The sequence below is a fragment of the Daktulosphaira vitifoliae genome, unplaced genomic scaffold (genome assembly GCF_025091365.1).
Source record: "Daktulosphaira vitifoliae isolate Bord-2020 unplaced genomic scaffold, ASM2509136v1 Scaffold_1, whole genome shotgun sequence".
Classification (NCBI taxonomy): Eukaryota; Metazoa; Arthropoda; class Insecta; order Hemiptera; family Phylloxeridae; genus Daktulosphaira; species Daktulosphaira vitifoliae.
In genome coordinates this window covers 27,295,617-27,317,614 of record NW_026099572.1, presented here as the reverse complement: position 1 = coordinate 27,317,614, position 21,998 = coordinate 27,295,617, and the positions used below count along the sequence as shown (strand labels likewise).

General features: G+C 25.4%; 2 protein-coding genes and 1 long non-coding RNA gene across 3 annotated transcripts in view; 2 read left to right on the top strand and 1 right to left on the bottom strand.

Annotated features, from left to right (window-relative positions):
* Nucleotides 1-10,204, top strand: part of LOC126903377 (uncharacterized) — a 67,622-nt gene extending 57,418 nt beyond the window's left edge. Inside the window, exon 4 of the mRNA XM_050681561.1 lies at nucleotides 6,465-10,204. The gene's annotated coding sequence lies outside the window, so the exon portion shown is untranslated. The remainder of the gene's footprint in view (nucleotides 1-6,464) is intronic.
* On the top strand, nucleotides 2,013-5,144 carry LOC126903393 (uncharacterized). The gene is made up of 2 exons (XM_050681562.1): nucleotides 2,013-2,968; nucleotides 4,877-5,144. Exons 1-2 carry the CDS (start codon nucleotides 2,115-2,117, stop codon nucleotides 4,914-4,916), a joined length of 894 nt encoding a protein of 297 aa, XP_050537519.1. The 5' UTR covers nucleotides 2,013-2,114; the 3' UTR covers nucleotides 4,917-5,144.
* Nucleotides 10,205-12,242: 2,038 nt separating the features above from the next.
* LOC126903494 (uncharacterized) lies at nucleotides 12,243-13,111 on the bottom strand. Its single transcript, XR_007703515.1, has 3 exons — nucleotides 13,019-13,111; nucleotides 12,442-12,954; nucleotides 12,243-12,309 (listed from the first exon to the last, which is right to left on the bottom strand). It is a non-coding gene; the product is annotated as an uncharacterized LOC126903494 (long non-coding RNA).
* Between the last annotated feature and the right edge of the window lie 8,887 nt (nucleotides 13,112-21,998).

Genomic DNA, 21,998 nt, shown 5'->3' with positions numbered 1-21,998 from the left:
CTGAGAAGGTATTGGTTTTACTATGATGTGTTTTTTTTTTTTTTTTTGTCTGTTACCACTTTTTCTCAGCTCTCACCGAACGGATTTCTTTCAACGATTCATCAAAAGATCACAAATCGTATCTAGTCGAAGACATTACCCTCAAAAATTGAAAAAATGTCCCTCGTTCCCCGTAAATGGGGGAAACCTCCAAAAAAATTACAAATTTAAAAATCGCTAATTTTCGAAATTTTTTAAATTTTTTTACTAAAATGTGCCGTAACTTTTTCAAAAATGAACATATCAATATAAATTTTTTATAGATGCTTGATGTCTAAACCTATCATTTGGTATATATATTTTTTATATCTGACCCTTTACCTGCCCACAGGGGGGGATTCAAAATGACAACTTTTTTACAAAAAATTAATTTTTTCAACTTAAATTTTGAAAGTGTTCCGGAAAGTCTGACACTTTTATATATATCTTAAATTAAAGCTAATGTAATGTACTTTATTATGCAAAAAAAGAAATTTGGACTTTATTTTGTCTTCACGGTGAAAATGGCTACCAAATGCTATTATTGTGTGAAAATTCTCGATTTTATTTTTTACATTTTTAACTCTATAATGCTATAACTTGTTTGTAACAATGAGAACAATAGAAACCCGTTTCCTGACTTACTGAACACTCTGTATAATATAGTTTTAACCACTGTAATAAGAAATAAAAATTGTAGTCAATTTGTGTTTTGATATTTATTTTAAACGTTCACTTAAATTAAATTAAAATATTCTTATAAGAAAATGTTATAAATAGAATGTCACTAAAAATTCAATATAGAATTCTGTATAAGAATTTTGCCTATATCTTTTTTGTTCTTAAAAATGAAATATCACATGATTAATGTAAAAAAAAAAACAGGTTTTTTGCTCTCTTTAAAAGTTTGCACTTTGAACTTGAAACTATTTACTTATGCCGTCCAAATATTTTCAGGGTAGAAAAAAAATTAATTGTATAATTAATTATTATATTTTTGTTAAAATAATGTCATTCTAAAATTATTTTTTTGACAATTCTTTTAATTTTTATAGTATGCTAGTAGAAAAAGTATGTATTAATTTATCAAAAAAATCTAAGTACACTTAAATATTATGTTAATAAATATTAATAAAAAAATTCCGTCTTTACTTAGTAATCGGATATTACTTTTAACGTATCGATGAAGATATATGCCTATCAAAGGAGAGGGAGACACTTTCTTTTCTTAAAAAAAAACAAATGATGATTTTTTTGCACCTAGGACTTTATGCAATATTAAATTGGTCTTAAAAAATGGTGAGCCTTTAGTTCATTAGAAAAATATTCGATATAAATATAATAATCAAGAAAAACTAATTAAACATTATTTTTATAAAAATAAATAAGTTACATAAATTTCTTAGATAAAAAAAAATATATTAACGCTTACAATGAATAATTTTACGAAAATCATTTAAATAAACACATATGTATATTATAAATGACACTTATTTTTTCTTACAAGAACGATATTTTACAAGTATTGCTGTTTGAAATAGAGCGTGAATAAATAAATCAAAATTTGTTTTTTATACTAGTTAAAGAAAATTATCACAAACAAATAGTATTTGAGATTTTGTTTTATTCAAATTAGAAATTTATTTTGTGGATTTTTAAAATTAAATTATAACGTATAAAATTGTGTTTTTCGTTATTTATACATAAAATGTTTATCGAATAATCGATCATCCTTCGGAAACTTTATGGATGTCAAAAGTACTTTTAGTAGAAACGAGTTATGAATTTTAATTTGTAATTCATAATTTTAATCAATTTTATTAGTACAGCTGTATTTATAAAAAATAATATTTGAAATTTCTTGAATGACGGAATGGTGTAAATTTACATACATAAATAATTATTGCAATACTAAAATAAAATCCAAGTGTTTTTCATAAAACACATTAATACGTATTAATAATATAAAAGCTGAAGATTAACATAAAAGAATATCATTACTTTAGTATTTTTATACTATTACTCACAAATTTATTTTACAGATTTATTATTCATTAAATTTTAGTGTCAATTTTTTACACAATTATTTCAACAAAATGTTATTTCGACTATTTATTTTAAATTTTTGGATTTTAAATCAATGTTCGAGGGTTTTCTGTACTTCAAATTCATTTTCAAGCCAACAATTAGAATATATTTTCAATGTATTCAATTGCATTCGTCAACAGGATGGATGGGATTTAAAAATGACGTATAATTTGAGGATCGGTAAAAACACATATCTAAAATATCAACTAAAGAATATTTTAACGGAAATGAATAAGAATAATTTCAAGACAAAAATAACAATGATAAACGAAATAATCATTTTTAGGTACACTGAATCTTTGAAAGTATTTAGACATATATTAAACAGTTTTGTTAATATATGTTACAATTATAAGTATTACGATTCAACAAATTTTATTGATTGCTCTATGAAGTTGCGGACAGCAGTACAAAATTCAAATACCGTATTTCAAAAATTATTATGTGCCGTTATTTTCTTAAGTAATATCAATGAATATCTAAATAATAATTATGAATTAAAATTAGTAAGTATTGTTAACCAAATGAGGCCAATATATAGTCTGACAATAATGGAACTTCAGGATTATAATGATGCATATATTGCTAATAAGGTAATAGAAAGTGTTCATGGATTAATTTCTAATACATTAGACAATACATTAGTTGAACTTGACAAAATAAATGAACACTTTTTACATTTTCATTCAAATTCAGCTAGTGCTACTTTAGCGGTTAAGTATAGTATAGACCCGAAATTAATAATAGCTAAGGACACTGTTGAGGAACATGTGGCCATTTTAGATTTGTATAATGATGCAACAATTCAAGAAGAATATGAACTTTTGGGCTTTGACAAAGTGATCGTTTCTCATACTAAGAGGTAAGTTTTTATAATAATAATCAAAACTTTATCTAAATAACATGATACGGTCTAAATGCTGTTTGATAATAAATTACACGTAACACCGTAATAATTTTGTAGTCCTTTACACCTTTAACTATTACAATAAAATTAAAATACTTGAAAGTAAATATTAACAATAGTAAAGTCCGGTATGGAGTCAATATATATATATATATTTCGACGGTACGTGCGGCGGATGTAAGTCACAAGTGAACTGGTTTACATAGTCGCCGCCGACGTATCTCTCAATGCTGCGCCCCTTGACCAGTTCTATCTACCGACCGCCGGACAAGACAAACTAGTGTTATCATCAACACTCACGAGTATCAACTATCCACTGTCGCGGTATTCACTGTAATGAATAGTGCGCTACTACGGGCCGTGTCAAACATAAGTTATATTATTTCAATTTTAAAGAAAACTTAAAAATAGAAGAATGCAACTTTTTCAAATCGTTACAAAGATTTAAATTAAAGTACGACTGTTTTACAACGCGTTACTATTATTATTTTTTGTGTACTTATGCAATTAGATTGGGTCGTCGCATCGTAACAAAATTATGCTAATATAAATATAATTTAATTTGGTAAAAAAAATTCAATTACCTGATGATAATACCAGGGGCGAGAAATGACATCAAGCTTACCCAGTGATTAATAAGAAAGGATTTTAGGACATTTATATTTGTTTTGAAAGAAGTCTGTGGTCGCTAGTTCACACAAAATTGCTTATATTTCCACACAAATAACAATAATTTAAATTGTATTAAGTATTTACAATTTACAATAGCACCTTGTGCAATTTAGTAATAAAAGTTGATAAATATAACAATAAATATAAATCAGTATTATTAACTATGACTTTGATTATATACACATAGATATAACTAAAAAATAGATTCAATATAAATAATAGTGTTGGATGTATAATTAATATACACTATGATTATTTGTATGATTTATGAATTAAAATTGGCAATTGTTATCCGTGTGACTTACGCAATTTTCTTAATCCAGCCGTGTGGAATATAACAACAAATAGACCATAAAAGTGTTACCTTAGATAATCCGACAACGTCATCCGTGTGACTTAATTAATTTCGGCTAATATTACAAACACCAATATTAACACCAAAATACACTAATCATATAATACAATATTATTTATGCTAAAGAAGCTAACTACATAAACAAACTTGAATAATATTTACATTAGCAAAAAACGTGAATATAATTTTTACTAAATCGCATAAGCAACAAAACACTTTCCTAATTTTATACCAACCTAATTACATACATATGTCGACCGGCAATGATAACCGGCCGACGACGACCATTGATTTCCATCGTGAGTTGAAGGGAAGTAGAGTGGACAGAACCGAATAAGCGCGCTATCTAGTATTTTTAAGCAGTGCGAACACCTGATAATTATAATTTTTTCACTTATGTTAGTCTTATTAGTGTTATTTTTTTTTTTCGATCTCCTTAAATAATTCCTATACAAATATATTATATTGATAAATAATATTATTTAAAACTAAAACATATTTAAAATATGTATTTAAACTTATTATTTTTAAAATGTCTAATTTAAATTATTATTAAATTTAGACTAGGCAATTTAATCAGTGCTATAAATATTTTAAGAATAACACTAATCAGAGTTATTCTTATGATAAATCTATATTCGAGTTTAATAATCAATTTAATCGATTATAATCGTTTATATCATAAATAGTTTATGCACAATGCATGACAAAAGACATCCATTAGTTTTTAAATCAAGTGCTTTGAGTAACAAATCGACTATGTCCTTGTTGATTGCAATGCTATTGTTTTAATTTTAAACAAAATATTACATATTCATTAATATTTTTCATCATAGGCAAATTGAGGAGCAAATTTTGAATTACGTTAACAATTAAGATATAGAAGAAGGAGAATTTGTACCAGATTCATAGATTATTATTATTAATGATAGTAATAATAGTAATAAATAATTATTTTAATTTAAATACGACGATGATTGATTTGAATATAAACTTTATTTTTATAATATTACAAGAAATGAAAAATTGTTTAATAATTAAGTTTTTAATTATTTTTTTGTATGTAGTTTTTAATTAAAATATGATTAATATGTAAAAACCTATAATTTTATTGATCTAGTATTGAAACTACAAAATAATGTTAACGACTGGATTTGAAAAAATAATTTTATAGTTTCAAACAAGTTTACAGTTTTGAATTGATTTTTATGTTTAAAAATTAAAATATATCTGTATTTAAAATGTTTAAAAGAAATATATAATATTTTATTTTAATTAATTTAATATAATTAATGTTGGTTGAAAATATTTGACAAAAAACATATTTACAATTTATACGTTGAATTTATATATATTTTATGGAAATTAGTCAAACTGTTTAGGATATCAAATTAATCTATATTATAATTGATTCTGGGAAATTAATGAATTTTTTATTTTAAACGATAAATGGACTACAGTATCTTAAATGAAAAAAACCCAGCACAGGGGGGTCGCGGCACAGTGGTGACGTGGCATAGTTGGATCAAATATAATGATATCTGACAGTGATTAAAATCACTATCAAAAAAAAACGCTTCGATGCAAATCTTTAGATAGTGTTTAATTTTAAAAAATTGGTGGATTATTCCAAAAGCTTCATAAACTGCTAGTTCCTTATTAATATCCTGATTAAGACAAAGTATGTCGAATAAAAAAGAGATTATTAGAAAATAGTATTTCCCATAAAAAAATTATATTGATCAATACACTTTTCAATAAGTTATAGCATTATAATGTTAAAAATGTAAAAAATAAAATTGAGAATTTTCACACAATAATAGCATTTGGTAGCCATTTTCACCTTGAAGATAAAATAAAGTCCGAAATTTTTTTTTTCCATGATAAAGTATATTACATTAGCTTTAATTTAAGATATATATAAAAGTGTCAGACCTTCCGGAACATTTTCAAAATTTAAGTTAAAAAAATTAATTTTTTGTGAAAAAGTTGTCATTTTAAATCCCCCCTTGTGGGCAGGTTAAGGGTTAAATTTATGAAAAAAATATACCAAATGAAAGGTAATGATATTATGCATCTATATAAAAAAGAATTATATTGATATGTTTATTTTTGAAAAAGTTATGGCACTTTTAAGTAAAAAAAATTGAAAAAATTTCGAAAATTAGCGATTTTTAAATTTGTAATTTTTTTGGAGGTTTCCCCCTTTTACGGGGAACGAGGGAATTTTTTTCAATTTTTAAGGGTAATGTCTTCGACTAGATACGATTTGTGATCTTTTGACGTATCATTGAAAGAAATCGGTTCGGTGAGAGCTGAGAAAAAGTGGTAACAGACACAAAAAAAAAAAAAAACACATCTTAGTAAAACCAATACCTTCTCAGCTTCGCATCGAAGCTAAAAATAAAATAGAGGGTAAAAGAGGTGAGTTACTATTTGTTCTTAATAGTGATATCTCTCGGGTATGATTATATAAGAATAATGAAAAGTGATAGAAAAACATAGTGATTTATTAATGATTACGTAATCTTTCTTTGTTCCTACTTTAATAATGCACTTAAAAGAAGTAAATTTTTAAACCTTATTAATTTAATTAATTAGATAATAATTTAATAATTAGTACCTACCTTGATGTTTCCAGTGAATGTTTAGAAAGGGAATATATTCATCCTATTCACTTATTACATATGAATTAAACAACTGATATTAATTATTTATATCTGTACGATAGCTCACGAAATATTTACACAATTTTTTTATCTTTAATGTGGACTATATTTCATAGGATATTTTTTTTGTTTCTACACTTTACGATACGACGTTTCGCTTTCAGCGCGTCATTGTCACAAACGATGTCCGGTTGCCGACTAAAAACTAGATGACATTTAAAAGCCTGCGCGACACCGCCCCCTACTTACTCACATTTCATAGAATTTGATAGAATTGAAACCAATATCTTTAAATGAAAACGATAAATTAAAATTTGGTGCTAACATTCTTACAAGTCATTAGTATTCATATCTTAATTATTTCATGTTAAATAATTCAACATTTCAAATGATTAAGCTTAAGTCACACCTTCATTTTGTCACTTCGCAACTGACGTATGAAGATTACTATATAATGACCGACTGCAATGTGTTACATAAGTTCATATCAAGCCTTCTATGGATAGAAAGGAATGATCCTCCCAATAAAATTATATTCCTATGGTATTATATAAACATATAATAATAATTTACAGAGTAGGGTGTCTCAGGAGTGGCTTACAGATAAGTTAAAAAAGTTTATTCATTGGAAATGTTATTATTTTGTGGTACTTTATTTTCAAAGATACGTCAAAAGATTCCAAATCGAATTTACCTCAAAGACATTATATTCAAAAATTTGAAAATATCTCCCTCAATCACCGTAAATAGGGAAAATCTCCAAACAAAAATTACAATTTTAAAAATCATTAATATTCTACGTGTTTTCAATTTGTTTTACTTAAAACTGCTATAGCTTTTTAAAAAATTGACACGGTCACAGCGTTGTCACCCGTTTAACACCCCGCTGTCATGTCAGCTCCTTCTCAGCCTCTGCTCCACTGTACACCAAACTGTTACACACACGCGATATCGTCGTGGAGTAAAGTCCGATAAATACCTCACGTCGAATATCCGCTGCAATAATGCGTTTTGTGTCAGTAATCTTCGTGACACTCAACCCAACCCAACCCAACCTACACCGCAGTTACGAATATTTTGACATCTGCCGACATATCTGTACCTATTCTTTATTTCAATACTATTGTGTTTTATCTTTTGTTTTTGTGCACCGTAATGAGTCACTTTCTGATTAAATAAACAACACTAATCGACAAATTCAAATTGTGTCGCCTACTTTATTCACCACCAGTGCACTCGTAACAAAATAAATGAATTGTAACAATTTCTTTTTTTAATAGATACATTAGGTAGGTATTTGTCTATCATTTGGTAAATGTTTTTAAAAATTTGACTCTTAAGATGCATACAGGAGCGTATTCAAAATAGCAACCTATTCACAAAAGTCAATTTTTTTAATTTATAATTTGATAATTTTCCCGAAATTAATATCTACGAGCTCTCACTAGTAACCAAGGTACGCGATTGTCTGTGTCTCCTTAAGTTAATTAAAACTCATTTAAGAAGATGGGGACAATTTTTGGGCAGACATGGGGTAGTTTCCAATTCTTGCTTTTGACCAAGATCCCTACGTTTTAAAAAGAACCCTAATAATGATGAATGCAGATTTGTGACAACTATACATTGCACCCGAGTAGAAATATCAAAATGCACCTTTTAGTTTAATACTGTCCAGATACTGAGGCATGTGCGAGGTGATGTGTGGCAGCTAATTGTTGACAAAAGATTAATTTAGTAAACAGATGCAATTTTTTTTTTTAAGCATTAAATTTTATCTTTGAAAATATAAATAACATGTCCTTAAAATTTGTTTATACACCCGAGTAAAAAATCAAGTGCAGTCACGGTGTCAATATTGTTCAAAAGACAGTTAAAACACGGTGCAAATTACGTTTAGTGCACAGTTTTTTTCGATTAAGAAAAGGTGATTATAAAATGGTGATTATTACACGTATGTGCATCCAGAGTGTGAATGACAGTGTAATGATAGTTTTACAATGGTTCATAGACATTCAAATGACTGTGCCACGACGACTAATGTTTAGTATAATAACATCAACAGATCATATTCGGTGAAAATTTTTTAATTAGTTATTTCAACATGTCATAAACACTTCTTATTTTTGTTTCTATTTTCTGCCTAAAAAAAAATTAGTTATGCCAATGAACAAATTAAATATTTTTAGCTTCGATGCGAAGCTGAGAAGGTATTAATTTTACTATGAGGTTTTTTTTTTTATTTTTGTGTCTGTTACCACTTTTTCTCAGTTCTAACCGAACGGATTTCTTTCAACGATACGTCAAAATATCACTAATCGTATCTAGTCGAAGACATTACACTCAAAAATTGAAAAAAATTCACTCGTTCCCCGTAAATAGGGAAAACGTCCAAAAAAATTACTAATTTTCGAAATTTTGAAATTTTTTTTACTTAAAATTGCCACAACTTTTTTAAATATAACCAAATCAATATAATTCTTTTTTTTATATATAGATGCATCATATTATTACCTTTCATTTGATATATTTTTTTTATAAATTTGACCCTTTCAGATACATTCTTTATCTGCCCACAGGGAGGGATTAAAATGACTTTATCACAAAAAATTAACATTTTCAACTCAACGTTTGAAAGTGTTCTGAATATAGTGACACTTTTATATATATCGTAAATTAAAGATAATGTAATATACTTTATTATGGAAAAAAAAATTTCGGACTGTATTTTGTCTTCATCGTGAAAATAGCTACCGTATTCTAAAATATGATATTTTTGTGTTAAAATTCTTGGTTTTGTATTTTATTTTATTATAAGGGGATTACACTGATTTTCATAAATATTATATCAATCTAATTGACATAGTATAAAAAGTTAAACATATTTAAATTTTTTTGTTTCTTTGAAGTCGAGAAAAATAACTTTAAAATTTGAAATAGCTAAATTTCCATTTTTAGTAAGTGACGAATGCGACGTACGGTTTCTGAAACGGTAACACTTGTGTCTTTCACGTCTGTGGCACTGAATTTTTTCTTAATTCTTTTTGAGTTAGAAAAAAATGTTTAACTCATTTGATTTTTATCTCATTTAGATTCAATAACTTCAATAAATATCAAGGATTCCATACTGTAGACTCCTCTTGTGAGAAGAAATCCATATTAATATTATTTTACTACGTGGTTTTTTTTTTGTAGCTATCATTTATCGTCTCACCTCTCAGTGGACCTACTTTTTGACAATTTTTTTTTTTTAAATTAAACACTATCTACAGATTTGCAATGAAGCGTATTTTATGATAGTGATTTTAATCACTGCCAGATATCATCTATGCTGTACCTAACTATGCTACGACCCCACTGTACTGGGTTGTTACTTTCATAGTTCCTCCCTTACGAAAAAATCCTGTATTCCATTGCTAAAATAAACCCAAAAATTAACTATGGTACAATTTTTACCGCATATTGCGTTAAATTATTTACAATAATATAAACTTAAAGTAAGTGCTATTTCTGTTAATATTAAAATATTGTTCTAGTTTTTTCTAGTTTAATTAAAAATATATTTTATGTTCAAATAAATTAACAGTTGTAATAATATAATAATAATAGAAATAGTATACAGTTATGTCATCTATTGTTATATATCATATCGAAAAAAAATTTATATGTATTTTTGATTCGTAAAGTTTATCATTTTTTTGTGTTTCGAAAAAAAAAAGAAAATTGACAATTATCGACTTATTTCATTAATAAAAGTCATTAATGACTAATGAACTCTTGTGGGGTCTATATTATTTATTTCTTCGTGAAAAACATCACACATCGCTGTATCATTACAATAAGTAAAAAAAATCTTTGTTCCCACACCGTATCTTCTATATGTAATTTAATAAAGTTAAACAAAAAATGTTATTTTGGTTTATATAGTCACAATTATTCAAATTCGATTATTTTTCGATTTACGTGTTAGTCATAACTATTTTCAGGGAGATTTTTTACAACTTTAATAAGATAAAATTTTAATAAAATTTTAATGGCTTATAATAATCGTACCAAACTATAATGATGGTCGAATAAATTGTGGTGTAACTCAGCTACAACTTTGTGTTCTGTGCCCATACTGTGTCGACATTGATGAACGATTTGTTCATCAACATTCTCCATAAAGTAAAATTACAAAGAAACTCGTAATTAGCATTAAACATCGTTAAAGTGATCAAGTCCGATAATAAAGAATAAATAATTGCCGAGCACAATTTAATAATAATACAAGGACACCACCGGTACTTTTGTAGGTGTACTCCACCCGCGTCCTTATTCACTCTATATATTAAAAAGCTTGTAACTCAATGAGTATTTTCCCTAAAAATGTTATCGACCCATGAAAATTTTTTCAAGTAAAAAGATAAAAGATTATTCTGAAAACGATCAATGATTTGTGTTATACAAAGAACAATAAAATTAACGCAATCTTTCACATAAATAAAATCGTTTAAAGGTATGGATTTTCTCAACAAAATTATTCACTGTATCAAAGGATTTATGATTTTTCATTATATGAAATTACGCCCCGTATAAATAAGATTGAACAATTTTAAGTAAGACAGTGCAGCATTTTTTGTGCGTTAAATTTAAGCGCTAGCAGCACAATTAACATGCAGTACCATTATGTAGAAACAAAAATAATAAATCCGATAAATATACGTGTCTCTAAATGTGTAAACAGCCTAAGAAATTTTTAATCTCGAAACAATCAGGTTTAATAATTTTCCATATATTACCATTTAAAAAAAAAATCATTATAATGATATTTCCTTTTCTTTTTTTAGCTCGATGAGAGGCTGAGAAGGTATTAATTTTACTATGCTGCGTTTTTGTTTTTTTGTTTTTGTCACCACTTTTTTTTAACTCTTATTCAACCGATTTCTTTTGACGATACGTCAAAAGATCACAAATCGTATCTAGTATAAGACATTACCCTCAAAATTGAAAAATTTCCCTCGTTACCAATAAATGAGGGAAATCTCCAAATCAATATGAAATGAACAGATCAATAATTTCTTTTTTTGAGTGTACGCTCTTTATTTTTGAAGTTTTGCCAAAAATACAAAGAACAATTTTTATAGAACTCAATGTGAAAAAAAATAAGGTAATTTATTATTTTTTTGTTAAAATAATATTTTTTCGTAAAAATAAGAAAAATTAGTTTCACTTAATTTTTTTTAAAAAATTACATAGTATTCAGTTATACTTTTCCAGTGTGTTAAATTTTAATTGTACCCAGAAATTATACAGAAGTAATATTAATCATCATGATATCTTCTATAAAAAAGGTTATTTGAGATTTTTCGAATTATGAATCCTTTCCAAATAAAAATTTAAAACAACTACTAAAATGTGTTTTTTTTTAAAATTTTTTTTGCATATATGTTTTTTTGTTCATAAATTAACAAATTTTCTTAGTTATATTAAATAAAAAATAAACAAGAAACACAATAAAATAATAATTGTTTATCACAATAATAGTTTTTTCCTATTTGAATATTTTTTATTCAAAATTTCTTGGCTACACTTGGATACAGCTGGCGATATTGTTGAACCACCTAAAATAGTCCAAGGTTATATAGTAAAGGTTATAATACAAATATAATAATTTAAAATTTAAAATTTTGGTGTACTATTANATACAAATATAATAATTTAAAATTTTGCAGTACTATTATATAATTTCATACTTGTAATATAAATTGCTTTTGATTTTCATCCCAAATTTGTCGTTGAATTCTGTCGTTTACTATTTTTGTCGAGGATAATATTTCTTTGGCGTTATTGTAATCATTATTTATTTCCCATGTGGTAGGATCTTCATATAAAAACTTGAATTTTAATTTAAATCGCTCGAATAATTTCCATGAATTGTTGCTAAGCAACGAAAAAGGAAGATCTTTATCTACAAAATCTGATAAATCTTCATATTTTATAATTAATTTTTTACTTGAATCTTTATTTTCTTCTGCCTCTTCATTCGTGCTCTGTTCATAACCTTATAATATTTTTTTTGCCATTCGCTGTTTAATATTAATGTCAAATCTATCGTCAAATAAAAAAAACACAGCACACTCATCATTTAAATATCATAAATGGTTTATACATTTTTTATAGCTATTTCTCCTAGTTTATTATTACTGTAATTTAATAACTTTTTTAATAACATTAAATCATTACAGGAGCTGTTATAATATTCGCAGCTGAAAACCACATTTTAATATAACATTCAACTACAAAACAACACTTATCTTCTAATGCATTTACTTCTTTTGAAAGCCCAGGTAATTGACTCATTTCTTCAACGTTTTCCTCCATATCAATATCTTCGTCCTCCGAAATAGAACTGCTATAATATTGAGTTTCGGCTAAATAATAAAATACTTCGGTATATAAAAACTGCTTACTTATAATGTACTGAAATTATTGTGTAATATTAAATAATTACCTGTACAATTTGCGATTTCTAATTTCTCTTTTTACTTTCAATCATCTTTTTCTTCTTGTCGAGTAATTTTACGTTTTTCAATACCTGTTAACTTCATATCAATATCAAGCATGCACCCTGGGAGGCCATTTTTAAGTTGTGACAATAAAAACTGTTTGTCTTCTTCAATATTCATCATATTCAGAGCTTCGATATGAGAAATGTCAAAGAGGTTGTCTAATTCTTCAGAAAAAATATTATAATGTTGTTCTTGTGTTTCTGTTTTTCTAGATTTATTTTTGTCCAACTTTCTCCATTTCTCATACAATTTTTTTAATTTAATAACACAGTCTGAAGTAAACTGTGTAGTAATACGCGCTTTTCTCCAAAATATTAAGCACTCATCTATTACAATTATTATTTTATTGTGTTTCTTGTTTATTTTTTGTTTAATATAACTAAGAAAATTTGTTAATTTATGAACAAAAAAACATATATGCAAAAAAACTTTAAAAAAAAACACGTTTTCGTAGTTGTTTTAAATTTTTATTTGGAAAGGATTCATAATTCGAAAAAAACTCAAATAACCTTTTTTATAGAAGATATCATGGTGATTAATATTACTTCTGTATAATTTCTGGGTATAATTAAAATTTAACACACTGGAAAAGTATAACTGAAAACTATGTCATTTTTTAAAAAAAATTAACTGAAACTGATTTTTCTTATTTTTACGAAAAAATAATAAATGACCTTATTTTTTTTCACATTGAGTTCTATAAAAATTGTTCTTTGTATTTTTGGCAAAACTTTAAAAATAAAGAGCGTACACTCAAAAAAATAAAATCTACCCCATTTTTGAAGAACTTCAACCCCTTTGAGGCACGTGAAGGGGTTGACTTATTATACTCAAATTTTACCAGTTTTACTTTTTCAGTGAACCTAACGAAATTTATGAAGTTGAAAAATAAGGACCACCCTAGTATATATAATATTTATATATCATATATTCATATATTACACTTATACATCATAAAACTTCATATCAAGGAATTCATTAAGGAAATAATGTAGCTTTTGGAATAATCCACCAATTTCCTAGAATTAAACACTCTATAGATTTGCATTAAAGCGTTTCTTATGATAGTGATTTTAATTACTAATTGTTAAAAAAACATGTTGAATTTTGATTTAATAAATATTGCGAATTATACCTTATTCATTATTTTTTGAATTGTAATAAATTATAGAATATTTACGAATTNGTTTAAAAGTTACTTACTAAGGAAGAAGTCATAAAAACACAAAATTTCAGAAAACATAAAGATAAAAAAAAAAATCAATAGAAATAGAAGAACAATAAATAACTATAGAAGTACAAAAAAATATTGCTAAGCCATATAAATGCAAAATTAAAATCATTTTTGATTCTNTAAATTATAGAATATTTACGAATTATATAACAATTTTACAGAACTACCTTAGTTAAGAAAATTTTTACAAATATTTTCAGAAAAATAAGAAGCTATAGAAGTACAAAAAAAAACATTGCTAAGCCATTTAAATGCAAAATTAAAATCATTTTTGATTCTAATAACCTTTAGTGAATTTTTGATAGTTTTAGATTGATAATGAATCAATGAACCACGAGTTAGTTTCAATAAAATGTGTCGTAATTTTATTAATAAAGTTTATATGTAAAATATTGTTTATATATCACGATAATTATAAGTAAAAAGGTATATTCAGGGACATAGATAAGGATGAAGTGTTCAATCTTCATAAATAATTAATAATTATGCCTTTTGCTAACTTTACGTCTTATGTTCAAAAATTAAAATAATTCCTGGAGTGTTTTACTATTCCTAAATTAACAATAATTGTTATTAAACAAAATTATTAATAGAAATAATAAAAATATTTAATATACATCGAAATAACTAATTTTATTATATTAATAAAATAAAACAATTTTAAATGTGAAATTAACAATTATAATTAAATTAATTAAGCTAAAAATAATAAAGACCCATTAATAAAGGTATAACAATCTACAAATCCATTTATATTCTAAAAGTAAAATCATTATGAGCGTCTTCATTTAATGAGAATTCATTTACAAGTATTTTAATATTTTCCAAATCAGATTTAATATCCTTAATTTTAGACATTCCATTTGAGTTTTTCAAATGAAGCAATTTGAAATTTTTTCCGTGCGATTTTGGAAATTCTTTGAGCTTCTTAGTCATACTTTCATTTATAGTACTGCTATCGTCGATTACATATAGTTGAACATTATGACTCAAAATAACCATTGCCATACGCAAATATTGTGAAAAATTTTTTGAAGAATCTGTTAAGTTGTTATAATTATACATTATTATTTCCATAAGAATACTTGGGATATTTAATTCATTACATTTATTTATTAAATTTCGCAATCCTTCTAATACTATATTTGACACTAAATCTTGATTTATTCCTTTCAACAATGCCTCGTAGCCATATGAGGTTAATAAATAAGAATATACAAAGAGTCGTTTTTCTAAACAGTACCTGTATTGTACAATACCATTTTCGTAATCTTCATCAATTTCACAATTTTTAAGATATTCTTCTAGAGTTATAGCTTTTTCATCATGTACCGTTTCTGTATACTCTTGTTTAAGATAGTTCCATGTTTTATCTTTTTGCAATGTCAATATTTGCTGTAAATTGGATGTGCTTAGAATTTCAAATACGTCGATCGATAGAATAATAAAAAATAGAGTCAATGACATTTTAATGAAGGAAACGTAAAAAAAAAAACACTTAATTGTATTTAAAAGTGGACTAAAATTTGAGCTATTATACAAGATATTTTATAACTTAGATCTAATTGTGTTAGTCAATGGTATTTAAAGTACAATTTTTATTTACTTCTCAAATATATAAAAACTATTAGGAAAATAAAAGCTCTTCATTTATATTTGTATTTATATTGTAAAAATGAACACTGTTTTTACATTTAACATAAATCTTTAGCTTACCTAATGTGTGAAACTTCGTCCATATACATTATTCATCCTGTTAATTGTAGTAGCAAATTTATAACTATCTTGAATACCAAAATTAATAATCTTGTTACATAGCAATGAAATATTTCTAGAATATTCCTAGAATATTTCTTTTTGATATTAAAACATTTCTAAAATATAAATATAACACAATATATTAATGGTATTATTTCTAAAATATTATAAAAAAAATATTTTGACAATATTTCGCAGGATGTTTTATGAATATAAATAAATGGTTTATTTTTTTTATACTTATGTATAATCATTATTAGACACGTAAAATAATTTAATAATTAATTTAATTTAATTACATTGCAGATTAATTTAATAAAAAATAAAGGAAATTTTCTAGGTAATATTTTAATAGTGAAAACAAAAGACGTTAGATGTGATTCACTTAATTAATCAAATAATAAAAAACAATTAAATTTATTATTATTTTTCGATTAATTAAGTAGTTTATGATAAGTGAATCACTGTGTATGTAATTACAATTTTTGAAGGAGCACTTGCCAACACGTGTGCCATAGTTTTTTGAATAATTGAATTAATCGTATTTGCATTGTCTGGATCATTGTTATTTTTAACAGACTCTAAAAAAATGTGTTTGTTCTATGTATCAATAATTTTATTAATTTGCATTAAATATTTTTTATAATTATAATAACTAATTATGAACATAGTTTAAATCAATATTAAAATAATATTATAACTATATAATAACTTTATAACTGTAATATTCTGCAATTAACTTTCTTTTATTATTAATAAGCCATTGATTTGTTTATACTCATATTATTTTATACTAACATTCAAGTAGTTCAACTACTATAGTACTATAGTAGTATAGAAACCGTTTAATTATTATTAGTGAAGAAGACTCATTCTCTTACTAATAAATATCAAAATAAAAACTATATCATAAAATAAATCAGAGTTGTATCTTATAAGAAAGTAATATTTGTGATTTTTTATACTAATTTAAAAATTAGCTTTTTAGTTTATTTAATCGAAAATTCAAATATATAATTTTTCATGCATTGGGTTATACATATATATGTATATTTAACCCCTCAAGGATATCTTATTGTATAATAGAACAAGGAAAAAAATACTTATCTGGGAAAACTACTTAGCGTGCTCGGATTTTAGTTTAATTATTTTTTTGTTTTGTATTATGTTTGTTATCAGCTTCTATGCGAAGTTGAGAAGGTATTATTTTACTATGATGTGTTTTTTTTGTGTCTGTTACCACTTTTTTTCAGCTCTCACCGAACGGATTTCTTTCAACGGTACGTCAAAAGATCACAAATCGTATCTAGTCAATGACGTTACACTTAAAAATTGAAACAAATTCCCTAGTTCCCAGTAAATAGGGGAAATCTCATAAAAAATTACAAATTGAAAAATCGCTAATTTTCGAAATTTTTTCAATTTTTTTTCTTAAAACTGCCATTACTTTTTCAAAAATGAAGAAATATCAATATAATTTTTTTTTTATAGATACATTCTTTATCTGCTCACAGGGAGGGATTCAAATGACAACTTTATCACAAAAAATTAACTTTTTCAATTCAACGTTTGAAAATGTTCCGGATATACTCACGCTTTTATATATATCTTAAATTAAAGATAATTTAATATATTTAATATGAAAATAACAAATTTCGGACTTTATTTTATTTTCATGGTGAAAATGGCTACCGTATGCTATTTTTGTGTGAAAATTCTCGATTTTTTATTTTATATTTTTAACTTTATAATGCTATAACTTATATAAAAGTGTATGGATCAACATTATTTTTTTATGAGAAATAATATTTTTTAATAATCCCTTTTTCATTCGATATACTTTATCTTAATTAGGATATTAATAATGAACTAGCAAATCATGTAGCTTTTGGATTTAATCCACCAATTTCCTAGAATTAAACAGTATCTATAGATTTGCATTAAAGCGTTTCTTATGATAGTGATATTAATCACTGTCAGATATCATGTATACTTGATCCAACTATACCACGTCACCGCTGTGCCACGATTCCATTGTACTGGGTATTACCTATTAGGTTTTTATCATGTTATTATTAATAGTCTAATTATCTTTAACGACCTCTCTGAAAAACTATGTTTGTATTTGAGAGGATGGAAAATTCTACTTAGCCCAGTGTAACAGGATCGAACTCCACATACTAAGATTCTTAAAAAAACATGTTGAATTTTGATTTTGACGTCACCACTGTGCCGCGACCCCCCTGTGCTTTTTTATATATTATGTTTAGTTTATGAAGCATACAGAAACTTTCTGCCGATTTCTTTTAAATATGTTTATAATACATGATTTGTTAATATATTTAATCGAGTTTATTTATTTATATATATATTTTGTTTGAACTTTGACTTTATAATCGGCTTACTGTTCAAATGTACTATTTTCGTTTTAAATATTTTTTTTTAATGTCCACGCAGAGTTTAAATTAGGATACGATTTTGCATTTGCACATAGCACACTATTTTGTATATTTTATCATGGAATGTTATATGTTATATATACAGGGTGGCCCACCACTCACTGACAACTTAAATAACTTTTGATCCAGTTAATATTTTTAGTTGATTTTTTTTTTAAATATTAGTTAGACGTTAGGTCCATAGCTATATCTCAATAATTAATTTTTTTACATTTTATTAAAAATATTAATTATTTTTAAATTTTAAATAAAATGTAAAAAAAAAATCTAAGATAGCTATTTTGTAGAGTAGAATTTAAGAAAAATTTTAGTAAAAAAATATCTTATTAATATTCAGTAGTAAATATTCTGTAGCGTTTTGAAGTTTGTGAAAATTTGAATTTTCATGTACTATTTTACGGTATTAAACATTGAAATACGTATGGAGAAAAGGACAGAAGAAAACGCTATCTTTTCAATATACTTTTGAATGAGAATGATAAGTAATAATTGCCTTATCTATCGATAACTTTCTTCTTTCCATTGGGAATAATTTTCTAATTGGTGGCGACTTTAACTGCAAACACACCTCATGGGGCTCTAGAATTATCAATACCAGAGGTCGTATACTACATAATGTCATACAAAATAAAAACCTAACTTTCCTCTCTCCCCCTAATCCTACATATTGGCCAACCCATCAAAATAGGCAGCCTGATATCTTAGATTTCTTCATAACCAACTTACCAAACCATATCAATCGAAATATCTCCAACCTAAGCGATCTTTCATCTGACCACACTCCAGTATTACTATCTCTAAATGATCACGTCACACTTAAAACAACTTATCCTACCCTGATCTCTGGAAAAATCAACTGGCAGATCTTCAGCGAGTCCGTAGAATCCCAAATCTCTCTAAATATATCACTTAAAAATCATTCTGATATTGATAACGCAGTACAATCTCTAACCGATATTATTAAAAATTCTGCAACAAGAGCCTCCAATACTCATTCCCCCAAAACTAAACAAGATAATCTCCCTCAACACTTATCTCAATTAATAAAAGAAAAGCGCCGTGCTCGAGCTAGATGGCAACGCACACACCTTCCAAGTGATAAATCCACCTACAATCGTCTCTCCTGCAACTTGAAAAATCTTCTATACAAATATAACACTGAATCATATCAACATTATATAAAGTCACTCACAAATAATAATAAGTCTTTATGGAAAGCAACTAAAAACATACTCAAGGAAAAAAAAGTATCACCCCCCTTACGCAATCCAAATNTCTACTCTACAAAATAGCTATCTTAGATTTTTTTTTTACATTTTATTTAAAATTTAAAAATAATTAATATTTTTAATAAAATGTAAAAAAATTAATTATTGAGATATAGCTATGGACCTAACGTCTAACTAATATTTAAAAAAAAAATCAGCTAAAAATATTAACTGGATCAAAAGTTATTTAAGTTGTCAGTGAGTGGTGGGCCACCCTGTATAGATAGATAAGTTATTTATAAATTTCAGGACGGTGATATAAGTATATAAGTTTTTATATACATTATCAGAATAATACAGTGTTAATAATCTTATTTATCTGATAGATTATGTATAAGTCTATGAGTTTATCATAAAAATTGGAATCTATCATGACAATTATTCTGTCTAACATCAAATCACAGCAACCAATATTTTTATTAAAATTAAATTTTTTACATAGTCCCAAAAATTATAACCTGCCGAATACTTTTATAATTATTCTATAATATTAATACAATTATTATAATTAGAATATTAATAGTTATTGTGTATATCAGGGACGTATTTAAGAGGTATATGAGCGATTGCTTCCCTTGAACTTGCGCTATTAATATTTTTTAGGTGACTTCTAAGAAATATGGCTTTAATGACTTTTTTTTTTTTATCATCACTTTGATTTTTAGCTAAAAATTCTATAGCATCAATAAAATGTAAGTTCATTAAATATTATATTAATAAAAATTAACAAAAACATTCCTTCATTACTTAGTAATCGGATATTACTTTTAAAGTATCGATGAAGATATATGCCTATCAAAGGAGAGGGAGACACTTTCTTTTCTTAAAAAAAACAAATGATGATTTTTTTTGCACCTAGGAATTTATGCAACATTAAATTGGTCTTAAAAAATGGTGAGCCTTTAGTAAATTAGAAAAATATTCGATATAAATATAATAATCAAGAAAAACTAATTAAACATTATTTTTATAAAAATAAATGGGTTACATGAATTTCTTAGATTAAAAAAAATATATTAATGCTTACGAACTTTTTATAAAATATATTCAAAAATATCAACCAAACAATGAATAATTTTACGAAAATCATTTAAATAAAAACATATGTATATTAAAAATGACACTTATATTTTTCATACAAGAACGATATTATACGAGTGGTTTGAATTTGAGCTTAAATAAATAAATCAAAATATGTTTTTTATACTAGTTAAAGAAAATTATCACGAACAAAGAGTATTTGAAATTTTATGTTTTATTCAAATTAGGAATGTATTTGGCGGATTTTTTTAATTAAATTGAAACGTATAAAGTTGTGTTTTTCGTTATTTATTTATAAAATGTTTACATATAATTAGTAGAACTAAATCAAACTAACTGGCTAAGATATACAAATTTATTATAGAACTTTTGTACTAAAAATTAAATTTTTTTAATTATAATTGTATACTTTAGGAAAATAAAATACGTCCTAATCAAATTAAAAACATATATTTATTTTTAATATATTTCATTTTACACAGTGACTTATACAGATGTCTAAAAAGGCTAAGTCTCCCATTACCCCTGTTAAAACTACATTTTAAGTAAAAATCATTAAAGAAATTAAAGGAAAAACATTTTTTTTTTATATCGTCCCCACATTAAAAATGTATGGATATATTAAATTCTCTTATACAAAAATATTTATTTTAATTTTTTTATATTATATTTTACTTTGTTAAGCGGTCTAGAATTTGCCAACATATAAGAAAATTGTTATGTTTAAATTTATCTGTTTAGCTTTAAATATTTCAATTAGACGAAGTAAGAATTATATTATTAACATATATTAATATTTCGAAGAAAAGTTTTTCAATTATCGAATTTTATGTTTTCGTGTTTACAATCCCTTTAAAATTATTTTTTAAAATAATCAAATTTACAATTGACATTTAAATTCAGCTCATTTTATAATAGTTGTTAAGAATTTTTATTTTTGTTAGGAGTTTTTGATTGCAACTACACTAAAACATTTTTTGG

What these genes read in the sequence shown, in the direction of transcription:
- LOC126903393 (XM_050681562.1), top strand. Translation starts at nt 2,115, where the DNA reads ATGTTATTTCGACTATTTATTTTAAATTTTTGGATTTTAAATCAATGT. An exon ending in ATCGTTTCTCATACTAAGAG is followed by an intron (nt 2,969 to 4,876) that starts GTAAGTTTTTAT and finishes TTTTCATCATAG; the next exon opens with GCAAATTGAGGAGCAAATTT.